Here is an 18,380-nt window from a genome sequence, read left to right on the forward strand (position 1 = left end):
CCTTGGCAAAAAGATGCCAAGAAAAGCCATTAAAAATTGGAATCCTTGTGCTGGCTTCTCCCCAGGAGGCTGCTGAGCTCCGTGGGCACCGATTTTGGTATCTCTGGGCAGCCAGAGACCTTAACTTAGAAGTTTTGACCTTATTTTTTCTCTTGGGGGGGGCAGAAATGCCCTGGAGCAGGGTGAGTAGGGTGTGGATGCTGCTGAGTGTGGGCAGATTCCTCAGGTGAGGAAGGTGCCAGGGAAGTGATTTCTGTGTGCCAGCAGCGCTGGGAGGAGACCCAAAGGCCCTAGCCGGGGTGGGGGGCAATGGGCCTGGCCTTGCCTCTAACCCAGCTGCTGGCTGCAGACAAGGGGGGTCCAGGGAGCAGGCAGGAGGATTTTTTTTTTGCTGCTCTGCCTTGGCTGATGACCCAGGGGGCAAGCCCCATGGCCACAGGCAGGCTGGAGGGGCTGAGGTGAGTGGGGGCTCCTCGGGGAAGCTTCTGTCTCCCTGAGGCACCCCCCCAGCCCTCCACCCTTGGGGATGGGAGCCTCAGTGAGAGGATGGAGTTGGGGGCTTAATGCCTTCCAGGGGGATCAGCTGGGAATGCCCCCAGCATGGCAGGGACCCCCGGGGTTCATCGAGCCCCAAGCTCTGCCCTAGCAGGGCACCCACAGCAGCTTGCCCAGGGGCCGGGGGGGGTTGGAAGCTCTCCACAGAAGACTCCACAACTTTGCTGGGCAGCCTGCTTCAGGTCTCCAGCAGCCTCACAGCAAAGAGGTTTCTCCTCAGGTTCAGGTAGCCATGAGGTTACCTGAAAGTGGCTGAGGGCAGGGCTGGGTTTTACCTTCTCAGGTCTGAGTGATTCCTTCATGGCATCAGATCTGGAGGAGGGGACTGAGGCTCCTTCAGGCAGCTTGCAGAGGACACCAAGCTGGGTGGGAGTTCATCTGCTGAGAGTTGGAGGCTCTGCAGAAGGCCCTGGCCAGGCTGGAGCTGCGGCTGAGGCCAATGGGATGAAGGCACCAAGGGCCAGGGCCTGCCGTTGGGTACTGACAACCCCAGGAAGGCTCCAGGCTGGGGGCAGAGGGGCTGGGAGCTGCCCCAGCAGGAAAGGAGCTGGGGGGGGTTGGTGCCAGCAGCTGGAGAGGAGCCAGGGGGTGCCCAGGTGGGCAAGGAGGGCAGCAGCAGCCTGGCAGGGAGCAGCAATGGTGTGGGCAGCAGCAGCAGGGCAGGGATTGTGCCCCTGGCTGGGCACTGGGCAGGGCACAGCTGCAAGGCTGGGGGCAGGGTTGGGCTCCGAGTGCTCCTCTCCAGGCTCAGCAGCCCCCAGGGCTCTCAGCTTGAGAACCTTCGGCCAGGACATGGTCACCCCGGCCCCGCCGTGCTCCACAGCCAGGCGACCACCCCCACCGCCCCCCCGCAGCCCTACCCCGTGCCCCCCGCTGCTCCCGGGGCCGAAGCTGTTTCCGCTAAGGCGCTTTTGCTCCGGTCCGCCGCCCCCAGCCCGCTAATCTCCTGTCTAGACTCCTCCGCCCTCTTCCCGGGCGCTGCGGGTGGGGGCTGCGGCCTGCAGGGCGCCGGGAGCAGAGCTGGAGGCTCCTGCCCCGCCCCGGAGCGAATGAAGCCCCCTCGAAGCCTATCTCCGCTCCCGGTGGTGCGGGTGCAGCCCCTAGGCCGTGCCCCCTCTCCCTCCAACCCCACCCCACACTACATTTCCCGTCAGTCCCCGCGGCGCGCCCCCCAACCCCCCCGGACTCTCTTTCCCGTGATGCTCCGCGCGGCGGGGCGGTGGCGGCAGGGTGGGGCGCGCGGCCGTCACGTGGCCGCGGGGTATTTAAGGCGCGGCGCGGCACTCGCGGCCCCATTGTTGTCGGCGCAGTGGCGGCGGGGGGGGGAGCGCGCGGCCGCGGCCCCAGCCCCTGCGCGCCCCCGGGAGCCGCCCCGGCCCCGCCCCGCCCCGCCCCGCCCGGGGCACCGGTGAGTGGCGACTTGGGGGGGGGTCCGGCCTCGCTGCCCCTCCCCCGCCCCGGCGGATGGGGAGGGAATTTGGGGGGGGAGGGGGCGACCTCTGCTGCCTGTATGGATTGAGGGGGATGGGGGGGGTGTAAGGGACGGGAGGGGCTATAAGGGATGGGGGGGGACTGGTCTGACTGGGGGTCACAGGAAGGATGTAGCAGCATGAGGGGGTCTGTGGGGGTCTGTTCAGAACATAGAGGATGGAGGGGCCTATAGCGGATGGGGAGGGGGCTTACAGCTGGGGGCCTATAGGGGATGTGGGGGGCAGAGAGGGGATGCAGAAGCCTGTAGGGAGCCTCAGACAGGCCTGGGGGTGTCTCTGACTGGGGGGCTGGCAGAGGACGCAGGATCCCCATGGGGGATGTGGGGGCCTGCAGGGGATGCAGAGGCCTCTGAGGGGTGGGGGGGACCTTACAGCTCGCGGAACCCCTAGGGGCTGGGGGGCACAGAGGGAGCTGTGGGAGCTCCTTGAGCTCTGCAGGCAGTCAGGAGCCTGTAGCAGGCGTGGAGCCCTCTGCCTGGGGAGGCTGTGCAGGCCTTGTCTGGCTGGGCAGATGCAGGAGCTGTGGGGCTGGGAAGGGCTTACGGCTGGGGGGGCTGTAGGGGGTGGAGGCTGTGTTCAGGCTGGGGTCATGTGGAGGGCAGAGAGGCCTATAGGGGATGCAGGAGCCTGTAGCGGGGGGTGTGGGGGGGCTTCTTTAGCTGGGGGGCACAAAGAGGATGTGGGAGCCTCTTCTAACAGGGGTTGGGGCACATAGAGAGGATGGTGGGGGTCTGGGAGGACCTTTTCTAGCTAGGGAAGCTATAGAGGATGCAGAGGCCTAGAGGGGATGGGGGGGGCTTACAGCTGGGGTCTGTAGGGCACGTGGAGGCCTTTTCTAGCTCAGGGGCATGTAGAGGGTGCAGGGGGCTGTAGGGGATGTGCCCCCCTGCTGAAGGACTGATGGAGGATGTGGGGGGCACTTAGAGCTGTAGGGCTGATGTAGGAGGCCCTCAGCAGGGCTCTGCCCTCTCCTGTGCCTGGGGTCCTGCAAGGGAACTCCTTTATCTTTGGGGTGGGGCTCTGGGGGAGCCCTGGGGCTCTGTCCCCTGCTGTGCCTGGGGAAGCTGTGAGGGATTTGGGGGTTGTAGGACTTCTGTGGAGGACGTGGGGTGTCCTTGGAGCTGCTGCATTCTCTGGGAACTTACAGAGGATGGGGGGGGGCTTGTAGGTGGGGGTCACCTTGGGGTGGTGCCAGGGTTGGGTGGGACAGGCACAGGAGTCCCTCTGAAGCAGTGCCCCCCACCCAGGGGGTGAGGGACCTTGGTCTGGAGGAGGAGCTGCAGTCATGGGGGTGGTGCTCTGGTACCCCCTGCAGCTGGGGAGGGGTCCCTGCTTGAAGGGTCCTTGGCTGAGGACAGATGGCTGCGAGGGACAGGGTCCTGCCAGCCATGGGGTGCCTGCCCCTGCTGCAGATGCTGGGAGGTGAGGAGGGGGCTGGGGTGAGCCCCTGCTGGGGGGGGCTGTGGTGGCCTCTCCAGCAGCCCTCCCTGCACCTTGGCCCTGACCCTGCTGGGACTTGAGGGGGGAGCTGAGGTCTGCATGGGAGCAGAGGTGACCCCCACAGCCTGGAGCCCCCCGAGCTGGGCTTCTGTCACCTGCTGGTGCAGGGTGGCCAGAGGCAGCTGCCTCCAGCTGCCTTAGCTGTGCCCCTGTCTGGAGGGGGCCCAGGAGCCCTGGTACCAGCCTGGGCCCTCACTGCTGAGAGGAGAGCAGCCAGGAGGGGCTGGGCCAGTGGGACCCCCACAGCCCAACCCTCACCCCAGAGTGGTGGGTGCAGGATGGTGCTGGGGGTGGTGCAGGGTGGTGCAGGGTGGTGCTGGGGGTGGTGCAGGGTGGTGCTGGGGGTGGTGCACGATGGTGCAGGGTGGTGCAGGATGGTGCTGGGGATGGTGCAGGATGGTGCTGGGTGGTGCAGGGTGGTGCAGGATAGTGCTGGGGATGGTGCAGGGTGGTGCTGGGTGGTGCAGGATGGTGCTGGGGGTGGTGCAGGGTGGTGCTGGGGATAGTGCTGGGGGTGGTGCGGGGTGGTGCTGGGTCGTGCAGGATGGTGCTGGGGGTGGTGCTGGGTGGTGCGGGGTGGTGCAGGATGGTGCTGGGGTGGTGCTGGGTGGTGCAGGATGGTGCTGGGGATGGTGCTGGGTGGTGCGGGGTGGTGCAGGATGGTGCTGGGGGTGGTGCAGGATGGTGCTGGGTGGTGCAGGATGGTGCTGGGGGTGGTGCAGGATGGTGCGGGGTGGTGCAGTGTGGTGCTGGGGGTGGTGCAGGATGGTGCTGGGGGTGGTGCAGGATGGTGCTGGGGGTGGTGCAGGATGGTGCTGGGGGTGGTGCGGGGTGCAGGATGGTGCTGGGGGTGGTGCGGGGTGGTGCAGGATGGTGCTGGGTGGTGCAGGGTGCTGGGGGTGGTGCGGGGTGGTGCAGGATGGTGCTGGGTGGTGCAGGGTGGTGCTGGTTGCGGCAGTGCCATCTCCAGCGCCGGCAGCACTTCAGCTGTGGAGCTGCAGCCTGGATTTGCTCTGCAGCCTGGGAGGGGAAACCAAATCCTCTGCTCTCAGCCATCGAGCCCAGGGCTGGAGCTCCCTGGGGTGCTGCTGGGCCAGGCCAGGCTGGGCTCAGGCCTCCAGACCCTCCACACCCTCCACACCCTCCAGCCAGGAGGTTCCTTTGGGAAAGGCTCTGGGGGCTGATCCCTGCCCAGGCTGAGCTGCTGCTGGTGGCCAGGCAGTCCCAGACTGTCGCCCCTGGCATGGGAACTGATCCCATTCCTGGGCTCAGGATGGCAGCTGCTGCCCTAACCCTGCCCTGGGGACACTCCTGGCTGTGAGGGGCCAGGGCCCAGGAGCAGTGCTGGGCACCATGCAGGTGGAGATGGGAGATGCCCCCAGGCCTGGCAGGGTTTGCCAGCTCCTGCTTCCCTCCTGCACCGTTCCCCAGCCTGGCTGTCATTGATGCCCCTTTGCAGAGGGCTCTGCTGTGGCCACCCAGGTGCTGGACCCTGCTCAGGGTTCTTGGGACCTTTTCCAATGGTGCTGGACCTGAACCAAAGCTCTTCTGCCATGCTTTGGGTGCCATGGCAGCTCCCTGTGCCACCAGCTGTGAGCGTGGGAGGTCCCCAGGGGTCCCCCTGCTTCATTTCCTTGGGAAGAGTGAGACTGGAGATGAAGTGAGGCTGGGGAGACCCTGGAGCAGGTTGCCCAGGGAGGCTGTGGCTGCCTCCTCCCTGGGGGTGCTCAAGGCCAGGCTGGATGAGGCCCAGAGCAGCCTGGGCTGGTGGAGGTGTCCCTGCCCATGGCAGGGGGTAGGAGCTGGAGGATCTCTGAGGTCTCTTCCAACCCAACCCCCTCTGTGACTCCATGGCAGATGCCTGCTCCTGTCCTCAGCAAGGTCGTTTGCCAGGCAGCCTGGGGGGGCTTGGGGGCAAGGCCAGGAGCTCTGCTGAGGGCTTCACTCTGCAGGGGGCCTTGGGAGCCCCCCAGGATCAGGGTGGGTGCTGGGCACCTTCCAAGGGCTCTGCAGTACTGCTGGGGGGCTGCAGGAAGAGGCTCCTGCTGGGGGCAAAACATTTGCCAGGGGAATGGCTGCTGAGAGGGGGGACAGGGGACTGCAGCCTGGCTCCTGCCTTGCCCATCCAGCGTCACCTCCCCAGGGCAGACTGAGTGCTGCCATGGTGCAAAGGGCTCCCTGGGTCACTCCTCAGGTCTGTTTGGCTTCACCCTGCATGCCAGGGGCTGATCTTCACCCTCCTCAAGCAGGACAGGCCTGGGATGCATCCTTGATGCCCGGCAGGCTGCTGCTGAGCCTGGGAGCCTCTCCCTGTGTCAATCTTTCCAGCCCTGCTCACATCATTCCCACCCTCTCCCTGCCCCACATCCCTGTGTTGGGCACCTGGGACACCTCCCAGCCCTGGGAGGCTTTGCCAGGATCCATTTCTGGCTCTGGCTTCCACAGGAGGCCTTCAGCCTGCCCTGCCCCAGAGCTGCTGGAAGGGAGCAGCCTGTGCAGGGCAGGAAGCCTCCAGCTCCAGGCCTGGAGCCCAGCGTGGCCCAGAGCTGAGCTTTGGGAGCCACCAGAGGGCCACAACATCTGCAGGGTGCTCAGGGAGGATCCTCCAAGGCCTTCCACAGCCAGGCTTCCAAATGCCACCCACAGCCCTGTGCCCTGGGGCACTGATGGTGAGGAGAGGTGGGGACAGAGTCTGGGTCCTGCCAGGGCCTGGGGACTCCCAGGGAACAGTGAGAGGAGAGGAGGAAGTGGCCTCAGGGTGCCCAAGGGGAGGTTCAGGTTGGCCATGAGGAACAATTTCTGCCCAGCAAGGGTCATCAGGCCCTGGCCCAGGCTGCCCAGGGAGGGGTCCCAACGCTGGAGGGGCTTCAGAGACGTTTGGATGAGGACCCCCTGAGTGCTGGGGCAGCTCTGGAGGCCTCAGCACAGACCCCAGGACCTGCTGGGAGGGCTGGATGGCCTCTGCTGGGAGGGTTGGTGGAGGTCAGCCTGGAGGAGGCTCCAGAGAGACCTTCTCGTGGCCTTTCCATAGAGACACAGCCTGAGAGCTGGGATGGGGCAGGGAGGGAAAGGCTGGGGCAGGGATGGACTCCATCTTCAGGTCTTTTCCAAGCAGGTAGTTCAGTGATTCCGAGGGTGGGCACCCCCAGTGCAGGCAGGCATGGAGCTGGGATCCTTGCCTGGATGGGCTCAGAAGAGCTGGGGGAGGGCAGCCAAGGCTCTAGGGCTTGGCCAGGCTGGGAGAGCAGGCAGAGGATGCTGCTTGCACCCCAGTTCTGCATGGCAGAAACTCCTCAGCCTGCAAGGATCCTCCCCCAGCAGTGTGGTGCCCCTGGAGGCCAGGATTTATTCCTTGAGCAGCCCAAATTCCTCTGTTTTTTTTTTTTTTCCCTGACCCCTGCTTGGGACAATCTGCAGGGTGCAGAGCTGAGCCTGAGCCCAGCAGGGTGGGGGTGTGCCTGGAGGAGCCCCCTCAGACCTTCCCCTCCCCACTGGGTTGTGCTCTGTGGTGGGGAGAGGAGAGGGTCTGGAGGGAGGGGGCAGGGGTCTGGGGTCCCCCCTGCAGCAGAGCTGCTCATGCTGGACACATTCAGCCTCTGCTGCTCCCTCCTGCTCCTGCACCAAAGCCACAGCAAGGGGAGGAGCTGGGATAACGAATCCCTCAATGCTGGTGGCAGGAGGCAGAGCTGGCAGGGGGGAGTGGTTAAAATCTTTCATTTTTAGGTTTTGTTCCATTTTTAATTGGAGATGAAGCCCCAAGGAGGAGACCTGGGAGGTGGGGGAGAGAAAACTTGCCTGAGCCCCAGTGAGGAAGGAGCTCTGCAGGCCCAGCTCTGCTACCAACCCCCAACAAACAGCTCCACTCCCAAACTCCCTTCCCATGGCAGCTGTGCCTGGTATTGCCTCCTGGAGCAGGGGGGGTCAGGACTCTCTGGCCATGGATGCAAAAAGCCTCCTGAGATGGAGCTGCCCCAGCCATGGGGCTCCAGGATCCAGCTGGGAGCTCTGCTGGCTCCAAGCTCATCCCAGGCCATGCTGAAGGATCAAGGAGGGCTCCTGGGAGGGGACTCCACAGCCACCAGCAGCTCCCACTCACAAGTTTAGCTTCTCCATGACTCCAGCACCACCTCCCATGGTCCCTGGGGTGCTGCTGGGCTGCTCCTGCAGGAGAAGGCTGAAAGATCAATTCCTGAGGGACCAGCAGCATCATCCCAGACCTTCAGAATCATCACCAGCTGGGTCCTGGCAGTGCCAGGGCCTGATGACCCTTGCTAGGCCCAAGAAATTGTTCCTCATGGGCAACCTGATTCCCCCCTGGGGCACTCAGGCCATTTCCTCCTCTCCTGTCACTCCTGCAGGGCCCAGAGTCTGTCCCCACCTCTCCTCACCATCAGTGCCCCAGGGGACAGGGCTGTGGGTGGCATTTGGAAGCTTGGTGCAGAGGGCCCTGGAGGACTCTCTCTGGCTCTCCTGCTTAGTTGTCTCCTTCCTCAAAGGATGCCAGCTGCAGGCTGTGATGGGCAGCACCACACAGGCAGCACTTTTGGGGTGCTGGAGGTCCTCAGGGGCAGCCAGGGCCATGGTGGCAGCAATGCTGGGGGGGGGAAGGGGAGGTGACACCTCTGCTGTGCCCCTCCTGTGGGCTTGGAGTCATTGAATCAGCTCAGCTGGGCTGGTGCCTGCCCTGGGTGATCTCCAGAGGTCCCTTCAACTTCCCCCCCCCCTTCTCCCTGCTTCAGCAGCTGCTTTTTTTTTTTCCCCTTTATTACCAGGGTTAGGTAAATGCCCCAAAAAGCTGCATTTAAACCCAAACCAGGCTGGGAAATCGTGTCCTGCTGGGCAGCTTCACTGCTGGGCCTTTGGCAGCAGCTTGGGCACCCTTTAGGGGAGAGGAAGGGCCCCAGCCTGTCCTTCATGGCCTTAAGGAGGTGCTGAGGGCCCATCCCTGAGCTTGGCCCAGCTGCAGGCAGGGCAGTGCTGTTCTCTTGCTTCCCACATTCCACCTGAAGCCTCTGTGGCCTCCCTGTGCCAGGTCCTGCCCAGGGGGTAGTACTCAATGGTTCCTTCTCCAGCTGGCAGCCAGTCCCAGGTGGGAGTCCCCTGGGGGTTGATGCTAGATGCTGGCATCAGGAGGGAAGGGAAGAAGGCCAGCAAGGCCCCAGGGGTGCCCTGGGGGCATTCAGGAGAGTCTGGGCAGCAGGGCAAGGGAGGTTCTGCTGCACCTCTGCTCTGCCCTGGTCAGGCCACAGCTGGAGCATTGTGCCCAGTTCTGGGCTCCTCAGTTCCAGAGGGCCAGGGAAGTGCTGAGGAGTGCAGGGGAGGCTGGAAGCAGCTGAGGGGCCTGGAGCAGCTCTGTGAGGAGCAAAGGCTGAGAGCCTGCAGAAGAACAGCCCCAGTGGAAGGGTCTGTAGGGAGAGGACAAGAGGCAGTGGATTGGAACTGGAGCAGGGTGGGGGTAGGTTGGACATCAGGAGAAGTTCTGCACAGTGAGGGTGGTGAGACCCTGGCACAGGCTGCCCAGGGCTGTGCTGGAGGCTCCATCCCTGCAGACAGTCAAGGTCAGCCTTGCTGTGTCCTTGGGCAGCTTGCTCTGGCTGGAGGTGTCCCTGCTGCTTGCAGGGGGTTGGGCAAGATGCCCTTGTAGGGTCCCTTCCCACCTGATGCCATCTGGGGCTCTGTGAATCTTCTCAGTGCTGATCAAAAACTGAAGGGTGGAGGTGCTGGGGATGGGGTCTCAATGGTGCCCAGGGCTAGGACAAGGGCAGAGGGCACAAACTGGAACCCAGGGATCTGCTCAGTGCTGAGCTAAAGGGTGAGGGGCAAGAGGCTGGGGCCAGACTCTGCTCAGTGGTGTCCAGGGGCAAGGCCACAAAGTGGAGCCCAGGAGGTTCCAGCTGAGCAGGAGGAGAAAGTTGTTTGGTGTGAGGGTGCTGGAGGCCTGGAGCAGGCTGCCCAGAGGGGTTGTGGAGTCTCCTTCTCTGGAGACTTTCAAGCCCCACCTGGATGTGTTCCTGGGCAGCCTGATCTCGATGATCTCCAGAGGTCCCTTCCAACCCTGACCATTCTGTGATCCTCAGGGAGCTACAGCCATCCCCTGCCTGACCCCCCAGGGCTGCCCATGAAGGACCCCATCCAGTGCTGGTCAATCCCATAGGCAGCTGCCTGCTGCAGAGCAGCCCTGGGGATGAGCCTGGGCTGGAGCAGCAATGGTGTGGGCAGCAGGAGCAGGGCAGGGATTGTGCCCCTGGCTGGGCACTGGGCAGGCCACAGCTGCAAGCCTGGGGCCAGGGTTGGGCTCCTGAGGGCCAGAAGGACTTTGAGGGCTGGAGCAGGGCCAGAGAAGGGGAAGGGTCTGGAGGGCTGGAAGTGTTCAGCACCCTGTGGCCATGGCACCTGGGGCCATGGTTTGGTGCCCATGCTGGGGTTGGGTTGAGGTTGACTGGATGACCTTGGAGGTCTTCTGCTGCCCTCCCGTTCCGCGGTTGAGTGCTGGGCTGCAGGAGCTGCTCCGGAGCCCCGGGGGGAGCCTTTCCTTGCTGCGGAAGCTGCTGACAGCCGCTCGCCTTCCCGCAGGGTCGCTCCGAGCCCGCAGGCAGCGCCGGGGCCGTGCTGCCCCCTTCGCCCCCCTGGCAGCTCTCCATGCCCACCGGGCCCCGATGGACGCTGTGGCGAGCGCTGGCCTCAAGAGGAGGTTGGAGGAGGCGGAGCTGGGCTCGCAGGGGTCCCGCTCGGACGATGAGGAAGTGTCCAACAGCGACAGCGGCGACAGCTGCGACAGCGTCACCCCCTGCGGCCCCGCCGCCTGCAGCCGTGAGTGCCCTGCGGCCCCGGGCGGCATGGGCTGGGCTGGGAGGGATCCTGGGGAGCAGCTCCAACCCCTGCCCGGGGTGCTGCAGGCCTCATCCAGCCTGGCCTGGAACACCTCCAGGGTAGGAGCATCCACAGCCTCCCTGGGCACCCTGTGCCAGGCTCTCCTCACCCTCACTGGAAAGAATTTCTTCCTCCTCTCCACTCTCCATCTGCCCTCTCCCAGCTCCAATCCATTGTTCCTCATCCTGGCACTCCCAGCCCTTGTCCCAAGTCCCTCCACAGCTCTCCTGGAGCATCTTCAGCTACTGGGAGCTGCTCTAAGGTCCCCCTGGAGCCTTCTCTCCAGACTGTACAGCCCCAACTCTCCCAGCCTGGCCCCACAGGGGAGGTTCTGCAGCCTCTCAGCCTCTTGCTGGCCTCCTCTGGCCCCTCTGCAGCAGCTCCAGGTCCTTCCTGTGCTCAGCCCCAGAGCTGAGGCAGTGCTGCAGGTGAGGTCAGAGCAGAGCAGAGCAGAGGGCAGAATCCCCTCCCTGTGCTGCTCTCTGCCTTCTGCTGCTGCAGCCCAGCTCAGCCTTGGCTTCTGGGCTGCCAGTGATCATTGCTGGCTCCTGGGCACTTTGTCACCAACCCAACCCCCTCCTGTCACCTCCAGCACTTTTTTGTCACATCCACAGCCTCCCTGAGCAACCTGCACCAGGGTCTTCCCACCCTCACTGGAAAGAATTTCTTCCTCCTCTCCAGTCTCCATGGGTGTGGGGCTGGCTCTGCTCCTCCTCTCTTCTAGGCTCATTGTCCGAGGTCCCTCCTGGACCTTTTCTGTCCCCTTCCTGAGCTGTTTCAGTGGCTGAACATGGGATGTCTTCTCCCTGGAGGTGTCCCAGGCCAGGCTGGATGATGCCTTGAGCACTCAGGGCTGGTGGAGGTGTCCCTCCACGTGCAGGAGTTGAAGCTGGATGAGCTTTGAGGTCCCTTCCAACCCAAGCCACAGAATCCCAGAATGGGTTGGGTTGGAAGGGACCTCAAAACTCATCAAGCTCCAGCCCCCTGCCATGGGGCAGTGGCTCCTCCCTCCAGACTGTGTTGCTCCAGCCTGGCCTGGAACACCCCCAGGCAGGGGGCACCCATGGCTGTGCCTCGCTGGGGCAGGCCTGTGGGCATCCCTGGTGCCAGTCTGGGTGGCGTCGAGGAAGAGCTGAGGCCAGGCAGCAGCTCAGGAGCAGCCCAGGCAGGAGGGGCCGGGGGGGGCTCCCGAGGAGGTTTTCTGTGCCACTCTCAGCCCCTCCCTGCCTGTCCCTTGCAGCCACCTCCATCCTGAAGCGGCAGAAGCAGCTCTGCAGGAAGAGCGTTCGCTTCGACCAGGTCACTGTCTACTACTTCGCCCGGCGGCAGGGCTTCACCAGTGTGCCCAGCCAGGGGGGCAGCTCCCTGGGCATGGCGCCCAGGCACAACTCCGTGCGCAGCTACACCCTCTGCGAGTTCGCCCAGGAGCAGCAGGGGCACCACCGGCAGGTCCTGCGCGAGCACCTGCGGGAGGAGAAGCTGCACGCCAAGAAGATGAAGGTACCAGGGGGCAGCTCTGCTGCAGGGACCCCAACCCCCCCTGCAGGATGCATTCAGCCTGGGTGAAACCTTCCCCCCCCCCCCCCCCCCGTGCTCATCTTGCCCCTGCCACCCAGCTCTGCCTCTCTGTGCTGTGCCCTGGGGCACTGCAGAGCTCTCCCTCCTGCCCTGTGCCATGGGGATGCCTCTGGGGAGGCTTTGGTGGCTCAGGTACCTCCCCCCACCTCCCATCCCACAGCATCACAGCATGGTGGGGTTGGAAGGGACCTCTGGAGAGCATCCAGTCCAACCCCCCTGGCAGAGCAGGGCACCCAGGGCAGGGCACACAGCAACACAGCCAGGCTGGCTCTAACAGTCTCCAGAGGAGACTCCACAACCTCTCTGGGCAGCCTGCTCCAGGCCTCCAGCACCCTCACAGCAAAGAAGTTTCTCCTCACTGAGGTGGAACCTCCTGGGCTCCAGTTTGTCTCCAGTATTCCTTATTGCCAGGTGCCACTGAGCAGGGCCTGGCCCCTTCCTCTTGCCCCCACCCCTCAGCTATTCACAGACATTGATCAGGTCCCCTCTCAGCCTTCTCCTCTCCAGAACAAAGAGCCCCAGGGCTCTCAGAGTTTCTTGGCAGCAGAGCTGTTCCAGTCCCTTCCTCATCCTTGCAGCTCTCTTGGACTCTCTCCAGCTGATCCCTGCCTGTCCTGAACTGGGGAGCCCAGAGCTGGACACAGCATTGCAGGGGTGCTCTCAGCAGGGCAGAGCAGAGGGCAGCACAACCTCCCTAGAGCTGCTGCCACCCTTTTCTTGCTGCTCCCCAGGATGCCCTTGGCCCTCTTGGCCACAAGGACATTGCTGGCCTCTGCAGCCCTTGCTGCCCACCAGCACTCCAAGGTCTTTGTCCCTGGAGCTGCTTTCCAGCAGCACAAGCCCTGACCTGCTCTGGTGCCTGGGGCTGCTCCTCCCCAGGTGCAGAGCTCTGCACTGCTCCCTGCTGAACCTCAGGAGCTTCTCCTTCCCCCAGCTCTCAGCCAGGGCTGCTTGGACAGCAGCACAGCCTCCAGCTGTGGCAGCCACCCCCCAGCCCTGCAGCATCAGCACTCTGCCTGAGGGTCCCCCTGGCCACTCCCCTGGGTCATTAATGAAGATACTGAGCAAGACTGGAGCCAGTCCTGACCCCTGAGGAGCACCACTGGCCACAGGCCTGCAGCTGGACTGTGCCCCTGGCAGAGTCACAGGCCTGGGGTTCTGTGAGCCATTGGGGGAGCATCCAACAGCCAAGCAGCAGAGTTACCCCAAGAGCTCCTCTCTGCCCTTGGGAGATGAGGATTCAGTCCCCACAGCCCCTTGGGAGCCCTAAAGGGCAGCATGGACCTTGTGGACCCCTCCTGTGCCTCCTACTGGGAGCCCAGAGCAGGTCCCTGCAGCCTCCAGCTGGCACTCTGCAGCTCTCCCAGGCCCCTGAGGGTGGCTTCAAGAAGGAGCAGGATCAGTTTGCCCTCTGCAGAGGGCAGCTCATTCATGAGGACCTTTCATGGAGCTGGGCAAAGAGCTGCCCAGGGAGGGCAGGGGCTCTGCCCAGCCCTGCAAGGGCTCTGCCCTTCGCCAGGGCACTTGGCCACACGTTGTCCCCTCGCTGCCTCTGGGAGAGGCTGAGGAAGGTCTGGAGGATGCATTTCAGCCTGGGGGGCACTCAGAGTGAGTCCTGGCTCGTGGAGCTGCTGGGGAGCCTGCAGGGACACTGTGAGGTGCAGCCACAGCCCAGCTGTCCCTGCCCCAGAACGCTGGGCAGTGGCTGAGGGAGCTGGGGAGAGGAGCAGGCTGAGGGGCATCTGATCAGTGCTGATGGATGCTGAGCAGTGCTGCTGGGTGGCAGGAGGATGGGGCCAGGCTGTGTGCAGTGGTGCCCAGGGACAGGACAAGGAGCACTGGGCACAAACTGCAAGATCAGAAGTTCATCTGAACAGGAGGATGAACTTCTCGAGTTTAAGGTGGCAGAGCCCTGGAGCAGGCTGCCCAGAGAGCTGCTGGAGCCTCCTTCCCTGGAGAGATCCCAGCCCCAGCTGGGTGTGTTCCTGTGTGGCCTTCTCCAGGTGACACTGAGGGGGCTTGGACTGGATGCTCTCCAGAGGTCCCTTCCAGCCCCTGGGTGCTGGGGTTCTGTGCTCACCCCCAGTGCTGACCAGCCCTGTGCTGGGCCTGACCCTCTCTGCCCCAGGAGGCATCCTGGCAGCCAGCTCAGCCCTTGGCAAACATCTGCCACAGAGGCACAGCTCAGGCAGAACCTCCTGGCTGATCCCAAAGGCAATTTCTGCCCCCAGGCTGTCACTGATGTCCCCCAGCTCGAGTCCTGCTGTGCTGGGGGTGTCCCCTGCTGCTCTGCTCCACCAGGGCACTGCAGCCCAGGAGGCACTTCCAGGATGCAGGAAAGATCCAGGGGAGATCCCTCAGCACTGCTGTAGGAGCCCTTGAGCCTCTCCCTGCACCTCTGGAGCCAGCAGGCTCCTGCTGAGGCCACTGAGCACCCCCTGGGCTGGAGCTGGCTCTGGCTGCAAGGAACAAGCAGAGCCCTTGGGCCCTGCTGGCCCAGAGGGGCTCCAGCTGACCCAGGAGCCAAATGCTCTGATGAAGCCCAGCAGGGGCCAAGCCCCCCAGGCCCTTTGCTGCACTCCCCTGGGGCTTCATCCACAGCACCACAAGGTGGGGGCCCAGCAGACACTGCCCTGACTGCCCCTGCTCCCCCCAGCCCTGCCCCTGCCTTGGCACTGCCCAAACCCCCAGGCAGGGCCCAGGACCAGCCCTGCTGCTGGCCTTGGTGGATGGAGCTGAGCCTGGCTGGTGCCCAGGCAGCAGTGGTGCCCCCAGGGGCATCTCCTTCTGGTGCCATTGCTCTGCCCACATGGGCCTGGCCTGGCACCATCAGCCTGTGCTGGGCTCAGAGCTGCCAGGAGAACTTCCAGGCTGGGACGAGGCAGCTGGGCTGTGCTGGGAGCAGAGCAGAAGCTCAGGTGGCTCTGCTGCTTCTCCAGCTCCTGCCAGGCTGGGGCTGTGCCCACAAGCTGGGCTCTCTCTGCCCAGCAGGGTGCCCCGGAGGTGCTGCCATGGCACAAAGCCACCCTCAGCCCACACTGGGGGCTGAGAAGCCTCCTTGGACCTCAGTGCCAGGCTCTGGGGGTGTCAGTGTGTGGGAAGGAGGCTTTGAGGGGTCAGAGCAGGGAGGTGGATCCATGCTCCAGGATCCAGCTCTGGCCCCTCACTGCCCTTCAGCCCTGCTGGTTCCAGGGGGATCTCTGCAGCTCCTCTCTCCTGGAACTCTACCAGTGACCTGCATCTGCCTGAGAGCCTGCAGGGAGAGGAAGGAGGAGGGGAAAGGAAAGGGAGAAGGAGAAAGGGAAAAGGGGGAAAGGAATAGGGAAAAGGGGAAAGAGAAAAGGAAAAGGGAAAAGGAATAGGGAAAAGGGGAAAGAGAAAAGGAAAAGGGAAAAGGAAAAGGAATAAGGAAAAGGGAAAATGGAAAATGGAAAAGGCTCCTGGCTTTAGGCTGTGGGCTTGAGGCTCTGGGCTTGAGGCTCTGGGCTCTGCTCCCTGCCTGGAGCTCTTCCATCATTTAACCTTTTCCTGCCCCCTTCTACAAACTGCCAGGAGCCCACCCAGGTTCTGCCTGGGGGGCATCACACAGGGGTGGCTCTGAGGGGGCTCAGCTGGCAGTGCCAGGCCCTGCCCAGTGCTGTGGGTCCAGGGTGGGTAGGGAGCTGGGCAGAAAGACCCTCACCCTGCCTGCTGCACTATGGCAGGGCTCAGTGCTCCCAGGCAGGCTCTGACCCTGCCTCACCACCCCCTCCCCGTCCCTGCTGCCCCCTGGCAGGGCTCAGTGCCCCCGGGCACGGCCTGGCCCCGCCCTGAGCCCACCCCCCCCCCCCGCAGCTGACCAGGAACGGGACGGTGGAGTCGCAGGAGGCGGAGGGGCTGACGCTGGAGGACGTCTCGGACGACGACATCGACGTGGAGGGGGTGGAGGTGGACGACTGCTTCTTCCTGCAGCCGCTGCCCACCAAGCGGCGCCGTGCACTGCTGCGGGCCTCGGGCGTGCAGCGAATCGACGCCGAGGAGAAGCAGGAGCTGAGGGCGATTCGCCTGTCCCGGGAGGAGTGCGGCTGCCACTGCCGCCTCTACTGCGACCCACAGGCCTGTGCCTGCAGCCAGGCGGGCATCAAGTGCCAGGTGAGGCCAGCAGGGGCTGGGTGAGGGCAGCAATGTGCCCTTGAGGCCAAGAGGTACAATGGTGTCCTGGGGGGCGTCAAGAAGTGTGCCCAGCAGGGCAGTGGAGGTTCTCCTGCCCCTCTGCTCTGTGCTGGTGAGGCCACAGCTGGAGGTCTGGGGCCAGATCTGGGCTCCCCAGTTCCAGAGGGACAGAGAGGAGGGCCAGAGGGGACAGCAAAGGGCTGCAGGGGTGCTGAGGGCACTGCACCATCTCCTGAGGGCTTGGGGCTCTTTGGTCTGGGTGGGAGTAGCCTGAGGGAGATCTGATTAATGCTGATCAATACTGCAAGGGTGGGTGGCAAGAGGATGGGGCCAGGCTGTGGGCAGTGGTGTCCAGGGCCAGGCCAAGGGGCAGAGGGCACAAACTTGACCGTGGGAGGTTCCACCTGAAGGAACCTCCTTGGTGGGAGGGTGCTGGAGGCCTGGAGCAGGCTGCTCAGAGAGGTTGTGGAGTCTCCTCTGGAGAGCTTCCAAACCCCCCTCGGCTCTGTTCTTGTGTGCCCTGCTCTGGCAGGGGGCTTGGACGGGATGCTCTCCAGAGGCCCCTTCCAGCCCTCCCCTGCTGTGCCTCTGTGATGTTTGGGCTCCGGGAGGACCTCTCCGTGTCCGCCGGAGCTGCCCGAGCTGTGTCCCTGCCAGGTGGATCGAATGTCCTTCCCCTGCGGCTGCTCCCGCGACGGCTGCGGCAACATGTCCGGGCGGATCGAATTCAACCCCCTGCGGGTGCGGACTCACTACCTGCACACCATCATGAAGTTGGAGCTGGAGAGCAAGCGGCAGGGCGGCCGGACCCCGGCCCCCGAGCAGGAAGCGGCCCCCCAGCCCCCCGGGGGTGCCTGGCTGGGGCCGCAGGCGGCCGAGACCCAGGACTTCCAGGAGTTCATGGCCGAGAACGAGTCGGCAGTGATGCACCTGCAGACCGCCGAGGAGCTGGAGAGGCTGAAGGCTGAGGAAGACTCCAGCAGCGGTTCGGGCGTGGAGAGCCTGGGGGTTTGCATCCTGCAGGAGCCGCTGGCCGTGCCCGAGGGGCTGTGCCCGGCTCTGGCCGCCCCCATTCTCATCCAGGCACAGCTGCCCCCGGGCTCGTCCGTGCTGTGCTTCGCCGAGGGATCGGAGCCGGCGGCGCCGGCGGGGGGCAGCGAACCCTACCTGAACGATGGCACCGTGCTCTACTACCAGCTGGAGCCGCGCCCGGCGCCGGCTGCCAAGGCCGAAGGCAGCCCGGCAGAGCCTCCGACACCGTGCCCCTGCCCGGCAGAGCGTCCGGCACCGTGCCCAGGCCCCGCAGAGCCTCCGGCACCGTGCCCCTGCCCGGCAGAGCGTCCGGCACCGTGCCCCTGCCCGGCAGAGCCTCCGGCACCGTGCCCCTGCCCGGCAGAGCCACCGGCACCGTGCCCAGGCCCCGCAGAGCCACCGGCACCGTGCCCCTGCCCGGCAGAGCCTCCGGCACCGTGCCCCTGCCAGCCCGAGAAGGGCCCCGGCGCCCTCCCCGTGTCCGCCGTGCCCTGCAGCCGAGCTGTGAGCAAGGGGGAAGCCCCCAGACCCCCTCCCTCGGCTCCGGAGAAGGCAGCGGCCGCCCCCCGCAGCCCCCCCCAGCCCTCGGAGCCAGCCCCGGAGCGGCTGCCGGAGCCGCCCTGCCCAGAGGGACACTCTCCGGGGCCCATCCTGCCAGTCTGAGGGTCCCGGCACCCCCAGCAGCTCTTTATTTATTGACAATGGTTCTGTGTGAAGTGGCAGCGGCCACGGGCGGGGACCGGAGGGGGGTCGTGGGGATCAGGGCTGCTCTGCACAGAGGATCCTCCTCGGCAGCCTCTTGCCCTTCGCTGCCTTTGGCCCAGCTGATGCTGGTGGCTGCTCAGGTGGCACCCACGCGTGGGGACACACCAGAGCTGGAGCCTCCTGTGTCCCACAGCAGCTCCTCCTCATCGTCCACTCCCTCAGCTGCCCCCAGCACAGCCCCAGGCTGCCAGGACACCTCTGCCCTCTTTGGGGCTTAAGGTAAAAAACCCTTTTCCCTCCCTTTTTCCCTCCCTTTTTGCCTCCTCGCTGAATGTTTACCAGGCTGCCGCAGCCCAGCCGGTGATGCTCTCCCTGCCACAGCCAGGGGCCAGGCTGACCCCAGGAAGGAGCTGGGCAGGCTCTGATTGCACAAGAGGGGTGAGACTGCAGCCCAGAATCCCTCCTAGGAGACTTGGGGAGCTTTAACCACCTGGACTG

General features: G+C 64.7%; 1 protein-coding gene across 1 annotated transcript; it reads left to right on the forward strand.

Moving 5' to 3' along the window:
* Positions 1 to 10,201: 10,201 nt before the first annotated feature.
* On the forward strand, positions 10,202 to 17,840 carry CSRNP2 (cysteine and serine rich nuclear protein 2). The gene is made up of 4 exons (XM_054398685.1): positions 10,202 to 10,355; positions 11,656 to 11,915; positions 15,828 to 16,124; positions 16,803 to 17,840. The coding sequence occupies exons 1-4, from the start codon at positions 10,202 to 10,204 to the stop codon at positions 17,838 to 17,840; spliced, it is 1,749 nt and encodes a 582-aa protein (XP_054254660.1).
* The last annotated feature ends 540 nt before the right edge of the window (positions 17,841 to 18,380 follow it).

This window comes from Indicator indicator, unplaced genomic scaffold (assembly GCF_027791375.1).
Source record: "Indicator indicator isolate 239-I01 unplaced genomic scaffold, UM_Iind_1.1 iindUn_scaffold_78, whole genome shotgun sequence".
NCBI classification, from domain to species: Eukaryota; Metazoa; Chordata; class Aves; order Piciformes; family Indicatoridae; genus Indicator; species Indicator indicator.